Here is a 14,037-nt window from a genome sequence, read left to right on the forward strand (position 1 = left end):
AGCCAGGAATTTGGTATGTGGTATTCTGCCTCACTGGACAGAGGACAATTTATTTAGAAGGAAATGATGATTCACTTGTGATGCTGATTCCGTGGTCAAGAGGATATGATGCATAATTGTCATCCTGTTCTCACCTTGCAAATATGAAAGCAAAAATTAAAACATCGTTGAACAGACAGGAAAGACTTCATCCTTGAGAGTGCATGAACAAAAATTAAATATCACAATACAGAGTATACAGAAGGGATTATACACAGACAGTTCCTTCATTGGAAATCACCAACACTTTGTACTTTGGATTTTATACGAGCACAGTCAACAGTGAATAATGACATTCTATGTCCCCACATGAATATGTAGATTGAGAGGTTTCAAAGAATGTATTGAAACTCTCAACATGCTTATACAATATCTGTGACAAATTATATTCCACAATCATAAGTAAAGTAAGATTTTCCAAATAATAGAAACATTTCTTGATGGAACATTCCTCAAAATAAATATATTAGCAATTCTGAATAAAAGTCCTTCACATTGTTTTGTACATAAAAATTTTCTATTCTTCATTTTTACCACTGTAACATTTTCAGCATGAAAACTCAAATAATGTTCTGTCTTCATATTGCCTACTTTTGAGTTCATTTTATCCTTTGTCAAAACTTACTTCTAATTTTATGTTAGAAGGATAAATCTATTCAAATATCAAGATGGTTAGGCATGGTTTCTGTTTCTACTCACCTACAGAAGGTCTTTATTTAGGACAAGTATCTGAAAAAGAACATGAGTAGGGTAAGGAGTAACAGAAGTTTTATCATAAGAATATAAAAACAGTTTTTCCATGATTCTTGCTACAAATGAAACTGAAAGATAAGATGACTAACTAGATAGATGGATAAATAGGTAGATAGATGATAGATAGGCTCTGTGTGCATATAGACATACATAGATGTATAAATATACATCCATATACATATATACATATCTATAAATAATGTATCTAAAACATATTCATTGAGTTTACCTGTAGCAAGAACATTGTGAATGTTTTCTTCTGGAATGTTCTTTTCATGAGCAAATTCCACAAGTTTTTCATGTTGTTCAGATGTCAAAGGTTGACCTTTTCCTGTATTGCATTAATGACAATGTCAGAGAGTTGGTCAGTAGAATTCTGAAGAATTTACATTGCATCCTTAGTGTCCCACTGTGAGGTGCAATTGAAAGACCCCAACTTTTCCAAATTCACCTACCCTGGGTGGGTAATAACAGTCAATTATAATTTTCAAAATTTACAAGTACACAATGGATAACTTCTTTTTTAATTTTTATTGATTCAAATTAGGAACAAGCTTGTTTCACATGTCAATCCCTTCTCCCTCTCCCTCCCCTCACACCCACCCTCCTCCCCCCCGACCTACTCCCCACCCCATCCACCCTCCACTCCCCAGGCAGGGTAGAGGCCTCAACAGGGGCTCCGCAAAGTCCACCACTTCAACCTGGGCTGGGCCTAGGCCCTTCACCATGCATCAAAAATAAAAATTACTTCTCTAGAGAATTAACTCATCTGAATCCTATCCACATTCCAAAACATAACACTAAAGAGCTATTTATGCATGTCAATGTAAAATTCACAACTCTCCTGATTCTATACACTGAATTTCATGTTTTAATTTGGTGTACACTTGATCAAATAATGCTCAAAATGGTCTGAACTTTGGGAAAATAATATTTGCTGCACTCTTTCCATTGAGGAATCATGAACATACACTCTTCCAATAGCCTCCCCAGGTTGCCCCTAGTCTTCAATGACCATCCTACTGGATTTACAATATAATGTGAGAGCTGGTCCACACAAAAATAGGATGGTCATTTAGTGGACAGGATTTTGGAAATCCCATAACACTGATTTGGAGGGGATGGTGTGAATCTGACTTCATCTTCATTTGCAGAGTGATACTTTTGCTACTATTTGAGAGAATCCACTCCCATTCTTACCAACAACATAAATCAACTTTGTTTTCTTGCCGGCTCGATCCACATTATCAGAGACAAACACAATGTTCTCTGGTGTTGCATGTACAGGTTTAAATGTATTGTCACCTTCAACTGTAATAATAGAAATATTTCAAAACTCAGTGTCACTGATTGTTCTACCTCGTTTCCTAATATTAACTTTGACCCTTTCTCTAGCAATCATCTTTTATCCATTATCATATGACACATGTGTACAAAGCAATTCCTGGACTCCTTCACTTTGTATATCCCATCATAATACTGTGACCAGTCATTTCTGCTCTTCAACTCTGATATTGAATCCTAAGTACAGGTAATTTCCCATTTCTTTGAATTCGTTGAGTCAAGACTTTGGGACAAATCTGTTGGGTATTCTTTCCCCTATCAACCAGGTCCCAAAGGCCACTTGTCCTGAAAGTGTAAATATCTGGTGTCATACCACGGATATACACAGTAAGCAAAAGTACACATTGCAAGGAAAGACTGTACTAATTAATAATATGCACAAAATTTATCATTGTGTAAGATTGTTGATGAATACTTGTAAGGTTAAACATTTTTAATTTGACAGACATTCATATTGTATGCATGTGTTGGTCTGTCAGTGTATGCTTTGAATGCCCAGGTAAGGGGTGTGTGTGTGTGTGTGTGTGTGTGTGTGTGTGTGTGTGTGTGTGTGCACATCTGCGTGTGAATGTATGCGTGCATGTGGTATTTGGACTCACTGACAATTATTAAATATAAACGTGATTAACATGAAAATAAAAGGATTTATAGGATGTGGTCATTTAATACTACAGAATTGCTTTTAATATCCATGTAAATTTAGGAGAGTATGAGACTTGCCACAAGAATGTGTCCTCTGTTCATTTAAATTAAGCCAAATGCCAAACTGTGTATAATTCATTACAGTAGTGTTGTGGGTTTTTTTTAGCCATTCTTACAAAATTGAAGTATTCAGTCTGAAATTCTTAAACAGATTTTCAATGAACTGCTTTTCAAAATTGAAGTTAATCATCTGAGGATCAAATTGTTGTGATCTCTATACAATGTGAGAAAAATAATCTTTGAAATGGCACTGTTCATTTGAATTTTCACAAATCAAGGGTGACAGATAATATCTGTAATACAAATACTTGAGAACATGAGGCAAGAAGTTTGCAAAGATGTTCAGGACACGGGGACCTATTAGTGAGTGGTGGACTTGTCCAGTAACAAACAGAGACACTGAATGAAAGAAAACATCCTGAATACTAACTGGTAATGAAATTTTCATGCAGGGAAACTATTTGGAGACATTTTGCTAGAATTATTCACATCTTTCTGGAATAGTGTTCTTCTCCATGTAAACTTCAGATAACCTACAATGTAATATGACTTTGATGCATATGTCAGAGATTGGAATGAATGATACCCTTCCAAGTAGCAAAAATTGTTCTACATCCATGGACCTATGGGTGGCTGAAGTATCAATGTTAATGTGCACACCCACATTGCCTTTGTTCGGAGAGGAAGCTTCCAGATCCCGTACTTACACTGTGTTCGGTATGTACCATCTGCTTGTCTGTACCCAATGACTTTAGTCTTTGAGCATTGGTTATTTGCACTAAAAATCAAACAGATAAACCATAGTTTGTTCTTTATAATCTTTGAATTTATATTAAAGACGTGCAATTGATATAATGAAATTGAGGGCTAATAGGATCTATGAAGACTTTACATAGCTAGGACTAAAATATCTATGATTGCCTCACTTTTTTGATCTTTATTGAGAAAGTATCAACATATTTTAATCATACAGATGACATCCTTTATTTCTGCTTATTTTGCCTAAAGCTAGGAAGGCTCTCTTCCAAACTTCACTAATCAGTGAGTATGATTTCAAATATGCAAATTCTCTTGTGCTAGTCCAACAATAATATATACACAGTTATTTTGCATTGGTAACTTTGCATTGGTATACTTTCATTGGTAACCTAAAACACGCAATTGTGACTATAACATAGATTTACTTCTAAGCATTTTTAGGTCTTATGGTGTTATGCATCTTCCATTGAACATAGTCATCCAATTGTCACAGAGAGAATCTTTGAAACTAGTGCTACAGAGAAAGGGAATCCCAAATTAGATTTATTTGAACCGTTTGTGGAAGACTATTTCATGACATCATCGACTGAATAACATAACATGCACAGCTTTGACCCAAATACTGACACAATCCTACTGACTTACTAGAAATTGTAACCTTTGTGTTCCCGCATGTGATATTAGAGCATAAAATTCAACTACACACTTCCAACTACAAGGCCTTGTAAGAAAAAGCACATGGAATTGGATACAGTGCCAAACTTCTATGTGGTGTTCAGAGCTGACCCATCATGAAATAAGATAATCACATTGCTAAAGGTGACACCTTCAGTTTCATGACGAGAAACAAAATATTGCCCTGTAATCTTAACAACATAAAGGCTGAGGAATGCATACAGAGTCTGCTTAATTTATAAAGTTGACAATTTGCTTACTTGACATAAAATGTGACTCCCATTTCACTACAGTCGTCATTACAATCAATTTCACGAACGTAGAGTCTCATTGGTCCTTCTTTCTCTATCTTGTCAACATTGTTAGCAGCGATGGCAATGGTTTCCCATTTTCCTTGAAGCTGTAAATAACAACAAAGGCAAACAAAGGAAAGAAATAAAACAGGCCAGTGTTATACATTCACATCGCTCATCACAGTCCTTGGAACTATATACACTCGCTGTAAATATAAATCAATAATATTTTGTTTATGATTTCAAGATTATGTTCCTAGTGATGTAGGATAGCCCAAGGTAATGTGATGACTCAATTAACATGGATCATTTTGAATCTGAGACTTTGAATAACTGTTCATGTTTTGGCCTTCTTATGCTCTCAAATACCACCCATTATGTCCTTATTCCATTTGTTTCATAGAGAGAAATCTGATTGGTGAAGTGTATCTGCATGAGAGTCAGAAAGCTTATTTCTTAAATATGGACTTGCATGGACTAACTGAATGATGCATCACATCCACAGAAATATGCTATTGAGGAACCTCAGATATATGATTAGACCAAATGAATTTACCTCAGCATAGTCATCAGCATGAGCCAGGCCAAAGGCCAAAGCCAGCAGCAGAAACTTTACCATGGTGGCGCCTTCCTTTGCTCTTCTGCAGAAGCTCAAAGAGGTTAGTGGTTGTGAAGGAACTGAACTGACAAAGCTTTTTATACAGCCAGTTAGAGGGAGTTTCATGGAATCAACCAATGGTTATGCTCCACACTAAGCTGCATCTGTCTAGTATTTCCTCTTTGGCCCTGCCAAATGATGTATGAACTCATATCCCTAAACTAATGTGATTAGCTTTAAGGTCAGGTTATGTTGGGATGAAAATTGATCATTTCTGTCACAAAGAAAGGACTATCTTGTTACAGCATTTAATAATGTTCTTGCTTCCAGTACTATGCTGGTGGGTAAAGGTCATGCTACATATGCATATGTCCTATATGATTCATAAAGCAACATGAAGAACATTTAAAATATTTTCCAAATATAAGCATAATAATGTAAAGTTAAATGAGTTTAAGAGTGATTGTGAGGTGATATGAGTTAGAGTCACCATGTTAGTAGAAGATAGATGTTAAAATTCAAGGAAGATTTCCCAAAAGGATATGGATATGTCTGGTGCTACTTTTAAGATTTTCCATATATTGACTGCTTTATTTTTCTGGTACATTGAATTCAACAGCCATGGTACAGAGCTCCAAGAGATATCATTGAAGCTTAACTGTATAAATAGTGGGAAAATGCTACTAGATGTCCACTAGTAATAAATGCAAGTGCCATTAGTTAAAAGGATCCAAATCTAGTGAAACAGTCTATAAATATAATGATGTTCACAAAACTGTCTTATTGTGATAACGGACTGTACATTCAAGCTGAAAATTTTACTTTATGTTTGCTAAAGCAAAAACACTCCCTGCCTAGTTGTACTCTTTACACATCAAAACCAAGGACTGTGATTTGCTGAGCCATAAGATCTTGTCATCCAGTTTTATGGACAACCAAGAAGACTATTAGGACTCTGTAGTACTGTTAATCTTCTGGAGCTTTCCTTTCTAAAACAATGAATAACCTACAATTAATATATTAGTAATTGGGGTTGAAAACCTATGGTTTCTAACTACACCATTATAAGGCATTAGTTGGCCTTCAAGACACCTTTTTTTAAATTACACCCCCATTATTATCTCTATTTCTTTTATCTTTGATATTATAACACAATTTCATTGTTTTTAACTTCTCTCTACTCCCTCTAAACCCTCCAATATGCCTACCCCTTCAGCTCTTTCAATAATCTCAATTCTTTTCACTAAATGTTGTTACATGCATGTGATTTTCATGGTCTCAAGTGAGTCCTAAACTTTTGTCTGAAGATTTGATCCTAAGAATAACAGAAGAGACATAACATGCCACAATTGTCTTCTTAGGTCTGGGTTACCTCACTCAATAGGATGTTTTATCATGCCTGCCATTTACATGCAAATGTCATGATTTCATTTTTCTTTACCTTGGAATAATATTACATACTTTGTATGTACCACTATTTTATTATCCATTAGACAGATGAAGAACATTTAATCTGTTTCCTTCCCTATCTGTTGTGAATGGAATAGCAATGAACATGGAAGAGAAAATTTCTATTAAATAGAATGTCAAGTCATTTAAGCATAGTCCAAAGAGCAAAATAACAGAGTCACAGAGTACACATTTACTTTTAGAAAACTAAGAAATCCAGTTTATGCACCTTCTCCACTAATCCTAGGGGTCTTAGATGGGATCAACCTTGTGGATTCTTGGGAATTTCCCTAACAACAGGTTTCTCTGTAATGTCCCCTATATGGAGATTTTCCTTTCTTTGCTTTTCCACCCCAGCCCTTCCTTCTCTGTATTCAGATTGGTGACCTCCCTACCTTTTATCATAGAACCTTCATCCAGTAACTGGTGGTATCAAATGAAGACATCCAAATCCAAACACATAGCTGAGCTACTACCGTCTAGTCAAAGAGAATGAGGAGCGATTATATGAGCCAGGGGAGTCAAGTTCATGGTGGAAAAACCCACAGAGACAGTTGACCTGAACTTGGGTAATTACAGGAGCTCATGTGAATCTAGACTAACTGCGGTGGATCCTGCATGGGACTGAACCATGTCCTGTGCATGTGGGTGACAGTTTTGTAGTCTTGTCTGTTTGTGGGATCCCTGGCAGTGGGACCAGGATCTCTCCTTAGTGAATGTTCTGGCATTTAGGAACCCATTCCATATGGTGATATGTCTTACTCAACATTTATTGTGGGGATGCTTGGTCCTGCCTAAACTAAGTGTGCCAGGCTTTGTTGACACCCCATGGGAGGCCTTACCCTATCTGAAGAGTGGATGGGGTGAGGGGGGGGATTGTAGGGAATGGAGGTAGGGAAAGCCATGTTTGGTATGTAAAATGAATAAAAATAAAATAAAATACACATAAAAAGAAAACTATGTATTCTCCACACTATTTTCCAGAGTTACTGTACAACTTTGCAGTCCCAACAAAACATGTTTCTGGGCTCCTTTTTCAATCTCCCAAATCTCTCTCTCTCTCTCTCTCTCTCTCTCTCTCTCTCTCTCTCTCTCTCTCTCTCTCTCTCTCTCATTCTCTCTCTCTTTCTCTTTTTCTCAGTCTCTAACACACAAACACACACACAAATGCATACTCTCTCTCTCCCTCTTGCTGTATTTTTATGTGTGCTTACATGAGTGGTGTGTGTGTGTGTGTGTGTGTGTGTGTGTGTGTGTGTGTGTGTGTGTGTGTGTGTACTTGTGTTTCCTTTTCAAATGACTCACTTAATGACCCAGCCCCCATTTTGACTGAACAGTCTCTTGTCTGACACTTCTGTTGTAAACTTGTTGGGTATGCTGGATATCACAACTTACATGTTTGCTTATACTGGGCATAAACTAGCCCTTTTTTGTCTGTGGGAATTTATGGAAGGGGACATGGCTCATGGGATTGCAATCTTCATTTCTGGACTAGGGGACACTTACAGGTGAGGGGAAAGAAGAACATTGGGCAGCCCTATTCCTTACTTGTGAGGCCACTATGGTTCAATTGTTAGGTCCAAAGCTAAGGGCACATATAACAACCCTGATTAAAGGCATGGGGCTACAAATGAAACTAAAATAAATGATACAGTGAGAGGGAAATTTTGAGTAGAGGGGGGAGTGCTTGACGAGATTGAGATGACATAAGAGAAAATTAAAAGAATATTTTATATACTCGGGACATAGCCATCAAACAATATTTTAAAGCACATTACTGGAGATATCCACAACAAACCACCTTTTTGAAAAATGTAAAAGAAATAATTGTGGAGTACAGAATGAAATTTGATTTACTTAGACATTATGTGATTCAGGTTCACAGACCTGGACCCATGAGCCACAGATAGTCTTTCTTCCATGAAATCCTTCCACCCTGTCCCAAGATGCAATCTTCTGTTTAGTGACACTCATACAATGTGTGTTCTCAAAACTCTAGAAATAGAAAAATAACAGTGGAAGGGACACCAGTTCTCATCATTTCTTCACATGCTTTTGTCTTCTGTGATCAGCCAGTTAAGAATGAGTGGACTATCCCCTTTATAATCCAATTACAGATTGATGATATACCTCTGGTTTTTGACCTTTCAAAACACGTGGATGATTAACTGACTTCTGTTTTGCAAGAACTCAGCTGTTGTATTTCTTGGCTTGATGTACAGGATCAATATGAAAAGAGGCGCTCACCTGACTGACTTATTTGCCTCCAACCTTTGGCCAATACTCAGGCACTGGGCACAGATACATTGTAATACATATGTTATGATTTCCAATGAGAGTTTTATTTTATATTCTCAGAAGGAATAAAGTGATTTGAACATGATTGCTCCATTTCGTTATTTTCTGTAGTCCACTGTTCAGATCATTGCACATTGATATTAGCAGTGTTTGTTTTTATTAATGATATTAGGTATTTTGTTATACAATCTCAATACATGTTTGTTATAAATAAATGTATTTAAACATCATCTCAGAATGTAAACTTTCTATTATCTATTTCTTCAGCATATATAAAGTCCCAAATATCTAAATTTTAAAAAGTTCACCTCTGTCCTGCTACCTCTCTCTCTTTCTCTCTCTGTCTGTCTGCCAGGCTGGGTGTGTCTCTCTCTGTCTCTCTGTCTCTCTCACTGTGTTTCATAGAGCAATACAGAAATTCAATGTTCACTTTCCTAAAACATTTTTCATCTATTCTATATCCAAGATTTTAAAGCTTCACGTGATCAGTTCTCTTAAATCACTTCTAGCTTTCCCTCTTAAATATCGAGTTTTCCTGGATATAGCTCTATGTGCTATGGAAAATGACTCAGAAGATTCTGATTGAACATATTAATTTTTCCTGAACAATAAATATATTGTAAGGAGTGATTTGTTTTACTCAAATGTTTATCAAAATCCTTCTGCAAAGAATACTCACCAGCAATATGTTCCTTGACACTTTGAAGAGAACAGTGTTTTTTACTATTCTCAAATTAATAACCATATTTGGAACATACTACATTATAAAAGAGATGTACTTTCTGTTTAATACACACTATGGGTTAAACATAACCAAAATGATTCAACCATGATGGTTCAGAAAATCAACACTCTTTCATGGTCAGGTGAATGAAAAATCATCTGAGTACCCCATCTCAAGCAGTGCTTTTAGTTTAGGATTCCTGTATCATCCAATTCAATTATCATTATCCCTTCAGGTTGGTGTCAAATCAGAAGAGATTTGTTTTATTATTTTCTCCTTCCATCCTTTTTATTCTTCTGTATGGCAGAAACATCCCCTGGACATATCCACTGTCACTGCTGGGTTAAAAGTATAAGCATTCTCTGTTTACTACTTCACCACTCTGTCTCAGAGCCCTAATATCTAAAGGATAATAAAGATTTCCTCTCCTCCCCACCTCTTTGTAAATCCTGGAATAAAACAGTCATTCATACCTGTTTTCTCTAAGTGAATTCCTATGTCCAATTTGTTAGACTTTAACATGATCAGTTCATTTGAAAATTTTTCAGCTTCCCTTCTTAAATATGTAGATCTGTTTTTCTTTTTTCTTCTTCTTTCTTTTTCTTTCTTTTTTTTTTTTTTGGTTTTTTGAGACAGAGTTCTTCTGTGTAGCTTTGAAGACCAGGCTGTCCTCAAACTCACGGAAATCTACCTGCCTCTGCCTCCCAAGTGCTAGGATTAAAGGTATGTGCCACCACCACACAGTTACAGATATATTTTTCAAATGGACATACTCTTCATATTTTTGGGGGTAAATGACTGTGAAATTTTTAATTGCAGTTATTTATTCCCCTCCCAAATATATTCATAATTTATAATAATTTTCTTTTGTGCGTATCATGGCCCTCCTAAATATCCAATGACAACTGTCTCATGAACATTTTCCATTATATGGTGTATTTCTAAGTTCCCAAATTAATATCTATATTTGACCCATTGTGTTAAAAAGAGACACAAACATACTGAAGTTTAGACTTTGAAGATTCCCCCATGGAAGGAATCACCCTTCCTGGGGAGCAGAAAGGGCAGGGGACAAGGGCTCTCTGGGTTCAGGCGAGGAGGGGAAGAGAAGAAAATGAGATTGACATGTAAAAGAACCTTGTTTCTAATTCAATTTGAAAAAAAAACATACTGAACTTTAAAGTGCAAAGAGACTCAACCATGAGAGTCTGAAAAATAAACATTCTTTATTTTCAATTGAGTGTCAAAACATCTCCGAGTCCCCAACATCACCATGACCCTGTGGCTTTGGCTTCCTCTTCAGTCCTAGGCAATTTTCCTCATCTGTTCAGGTTGAGGTCAAATCATGACAGTATCTAATATTTCCTTCTTACTTCATCTTAATCTTCCCTCTGGCATTAATGTGCTAGGAAATTCCCTGTGTCATTGCTTGAGTATGAGCATATGCACAAACTTACATAAGGATTTGCTTTTCTGAAAGTCTTTATGGAACACTAAACAAACACATTCATTCTGATCCCCTGTTTCTCTCTATACTCACAAAACACTAATACTAGTTCATCAAACTTTCACAATTTTGAATGTGACAACAATTAATAAGGAAGTCCTGAATAAGGTCAGGAAAAGACAAGACAACAGGATGGTTCAGGAGGAAAGTCATGGAGTAAATGATGTGATTATAAGATCTTAAAATTAAATATTTCACAATTATAAATTAATGTATTATATAAATATAATCTTCTATCTCCTCCTTCTTTAGAACAGCATAAAATCAGTTTTTTTGCATTTCTTACAAAGACCCCTGAGTTTTATTTTATATTAATCCTTTGGGTGACGAGATTTAAGGAACCGTTTTGATGTGGTATTCAGGATTCAAACAAGAATAGTAATAACTATGAATCCCATGGTTACAGAGTAAAAACTCCCAGGATATTTACACATGAGACACTTATCTATAGACATATTGTATTCAGATAGCATTCTCTCACTCTGATGACAGACATTGTACTAAGATTTGGCTAGAAGAGGAAACCCCAGGCAATACCTTTCATGGCAAGTACAACTTTGTACACATGAAGTTATTTGTCCTTTATTTTAAATGTTTTGTTCACACAAGCCAAACCTGAAACAATGAACTTCTCCATACTTTCTGCTGTTTCTTCTTGTCTCTGTATTTTTTCCTTACATAAAATCAATTTGGTTATCACTAGTTTCATGACCTGTAGCTTTGGAGAAGGAGGATGTTGGGAGTTACCCCAATGAAATTATGTATGTATGGAAATATCTTAAATGATATTCAAGACATGTAATGAAAAATAAAAATAAATAGTCCTCAAAAAGAGAAAATTAATAGTTCATATTGAGACAATTCAAATGAATCATAGTCAAGTAACATACAGTCCTGACAGTTAAGGTTATGAAGTTCTGTGCTCTGTTATGTTGGAAAGAAAATCCCACCTCAAATGTCAAATATTTAACTGTGTTCTTTACATATCACATGCTGTTTTCGTACATTTTATTGCTTTTAGTTTTCATCAATTGCATAGTTTCTCCTCTTCTTTTCTTCCCTCCAGCTGCTCCAACCTACTATCACCCAAACATCTTATATATACCCATCAACTCAACTTTATAGATTTACATTGATTATTAGTGATACTATATATGTATGCAGATGTACACACACACACACACACACACACACACACACACACACACACACACACACTGATGAGTATCATTTTGTCATTGATTACATATGGTTACAGGGCTTAGTTTTCTGTATTTAAAACCAATCACAGTGCCAATCTTCCATGAAAGAATCATCTTGCCAGGCTGCTAATTGTCATTGTTCATAGTTCTTTCATCTGGATAGGGCTGTATACTTCCCTCTTTTGGCATCCTAAATAGTATTTTCTGGAACCAGAGAAATGAAGTCACCGGAAAGAAACTTAGAGTCACAGATTCAGTTAGAATTATTTGAGCCCTGTGTCCTCAATATGCAGTAACTCTAGCCATAGGGGCCCACACTCAACCTCTGAGAGGCAACTAAGCTCAGAATAGAGAATTACGGGGTTTTGGCCATAACATCGACAACCTGACAAGTCATTCCAAAGGAATTTTGTCATACCTAATACTAGCTATTTGTTAGTTCTTGTGGGTATTTTATCAGTCCAAGTGACTTAGCTTCCATTATATCAATGTGTATTCACATGCATATGTGCATGCTTATAGTCATATGTATGGGTACTATTTAGGTAAATATAACATTTAAAAAGAATATAATATGACTCCTTGAGGTTGTGCCACATTTCTTTGTTCTTATTTCACTCCTCTGCCCCCGTTCCCCTATTGTTTTACATTATCACCTCAGAAACTTGGCTCCATTATTTGTTTCATTAGTTATGCAACCTTTATCCTGCATTAACTTCCCACTCCTCAGGCCTGCTCTGCACTTTCCTGATGTCTTTACACTTTGCTGATTTCTTTGTATACTCAATATTGTCCACTCCGATCTGTGCATTTGGAGTTAGGAACTCCAGATGAGAAAGAAAATGTGGTTTTGGGTATCTTGGTCTGGGTTACCTCACTCAATATGATCTTCCTTGCTTAATTTCATTTACCAGCAATGTTCAAGATTCCATTTTTATTTCAGATGAGTAATATTCCTTAGCACATGTTGAACACACTTTCATTATCCATTCCTCAGTTGAAGAGTACTAAGGTGGTTTACATTTGTAGATATTGCAAACGGAGCAACAGTATACCTGATTTAGAAAGTGGCCTTGGAATATAAAGTCAATTCCTTTCAGTTGTGATAAGCAGTAGTATAATTGTTTCATATGTTATCTTTACTGTCAGCTAAATGAGAATTATCCACACTGGTTTGCAGAGTTTTACAATTTAGCCCTAACCAAGAGTGAAAGAGTATTACCTTTTCCTTTCATCCCCGCCCTCTTTGCCTGTTTGTTGCCTGTCTTTTGATCTTCGATCCTCTGCTTGAGATAAGAAGATATCAAAGCAGTGATTGTATTGGATTTCCCAAATAACTAGTGCAAACTGACATTTTTAGGAGATGTTTGTGAGCATTTTTTCTCTCATTTTAAAACATTCTCTCTTCAGGTTCAAGGACCATTTAAATGGAGTACTTGTTTTCTCACTCTGTGTTTTGAGCCCTTTATATATTCTGGGTATTAATCCTGTCAGCAGTAGACCTGGCAAAGATTTCTTCTCATTCTCTGGTCTTCCTCTTCACTCTGCTTATTATTTCTTTAACTGTACCATTGTTTCTTTTGTGAATTCCTACCTGTAACCTCTCGTCTTAATTCACATCTACTTTTTTGCCTGCACTGAACCTGCATTAATCTTTGCCCATATGTTGGGAGTTCTGGATGTGTTGCTCACTT

At 36.1% G+C, this 14,037-nt stretch overlaps 1 protein-coding gene across 1 annotated transcript; it reads right to left on the reverse strand.

Annotated features, from left to right (window-relative positions):
* Positions 1–751: 751 nt before the first annotated feature.
* On the reverse strand, positions 752–5,184 carry LOC100750821 (odorant-binding protein-like). Its single transcript, XM_035449747.1, has 6 exons — positions 5,122–5,184; positions 4,533–4,672; positions 3,546–3,616; positions 1,993–2,103; positions 1,022–1,123; positions 752–768 (listed from the first exon to the last, which is right to left on the reverse strand). The coding sequence occupies exons 1-6, from the start codon at positions 5,182–5,184 to the stop codon at positions 752–754; spliced, it is 504 nt and encodes a 167-aa protein (XP_035305638.1).
* Between the last annotated feature and the right edge of the window lie 8,853 nt (positions 5,185–14,037).

This window comes from Cricetulus griseus, chromosome X (genome assembly GCF_003668045.3).
Source record: "Cricetulus griseus strain 17A/GY chromosome X, alternate assembly CriGri-PICRH-1.0, whole genome shotgun sequence".
Taxonomy (NCBI): Eukaryota; Metazoa; Chordata; class Mammalia; order Rodentia; family Cricetidae; genus Cricetulus; species Cricetulus griseus.

Coding starts and splice junctions, on each gene's coding strand:
- LOC100750821 (XM_035449747.1), bottom strand. CDS start 5,184: ATGGTAAAGTTTCTGCTGCTGGCTTTGGCCTTTGGCCTGGCTCATGCT. Junction 4,673..5,121: donor ATGCTGATGACTATGCTGAG/GTAAATTCATTT, acceptor TGTTATTTACAG/CTTCAAGGAAAATGGGAAAC. Junction 3,617..4,532: donor GGAGTCACATTTTATGTCAA/GTAAGCAAATTG, acceptor TTTGATTTTTAG/TGCAAATAACCAATGCTCAA.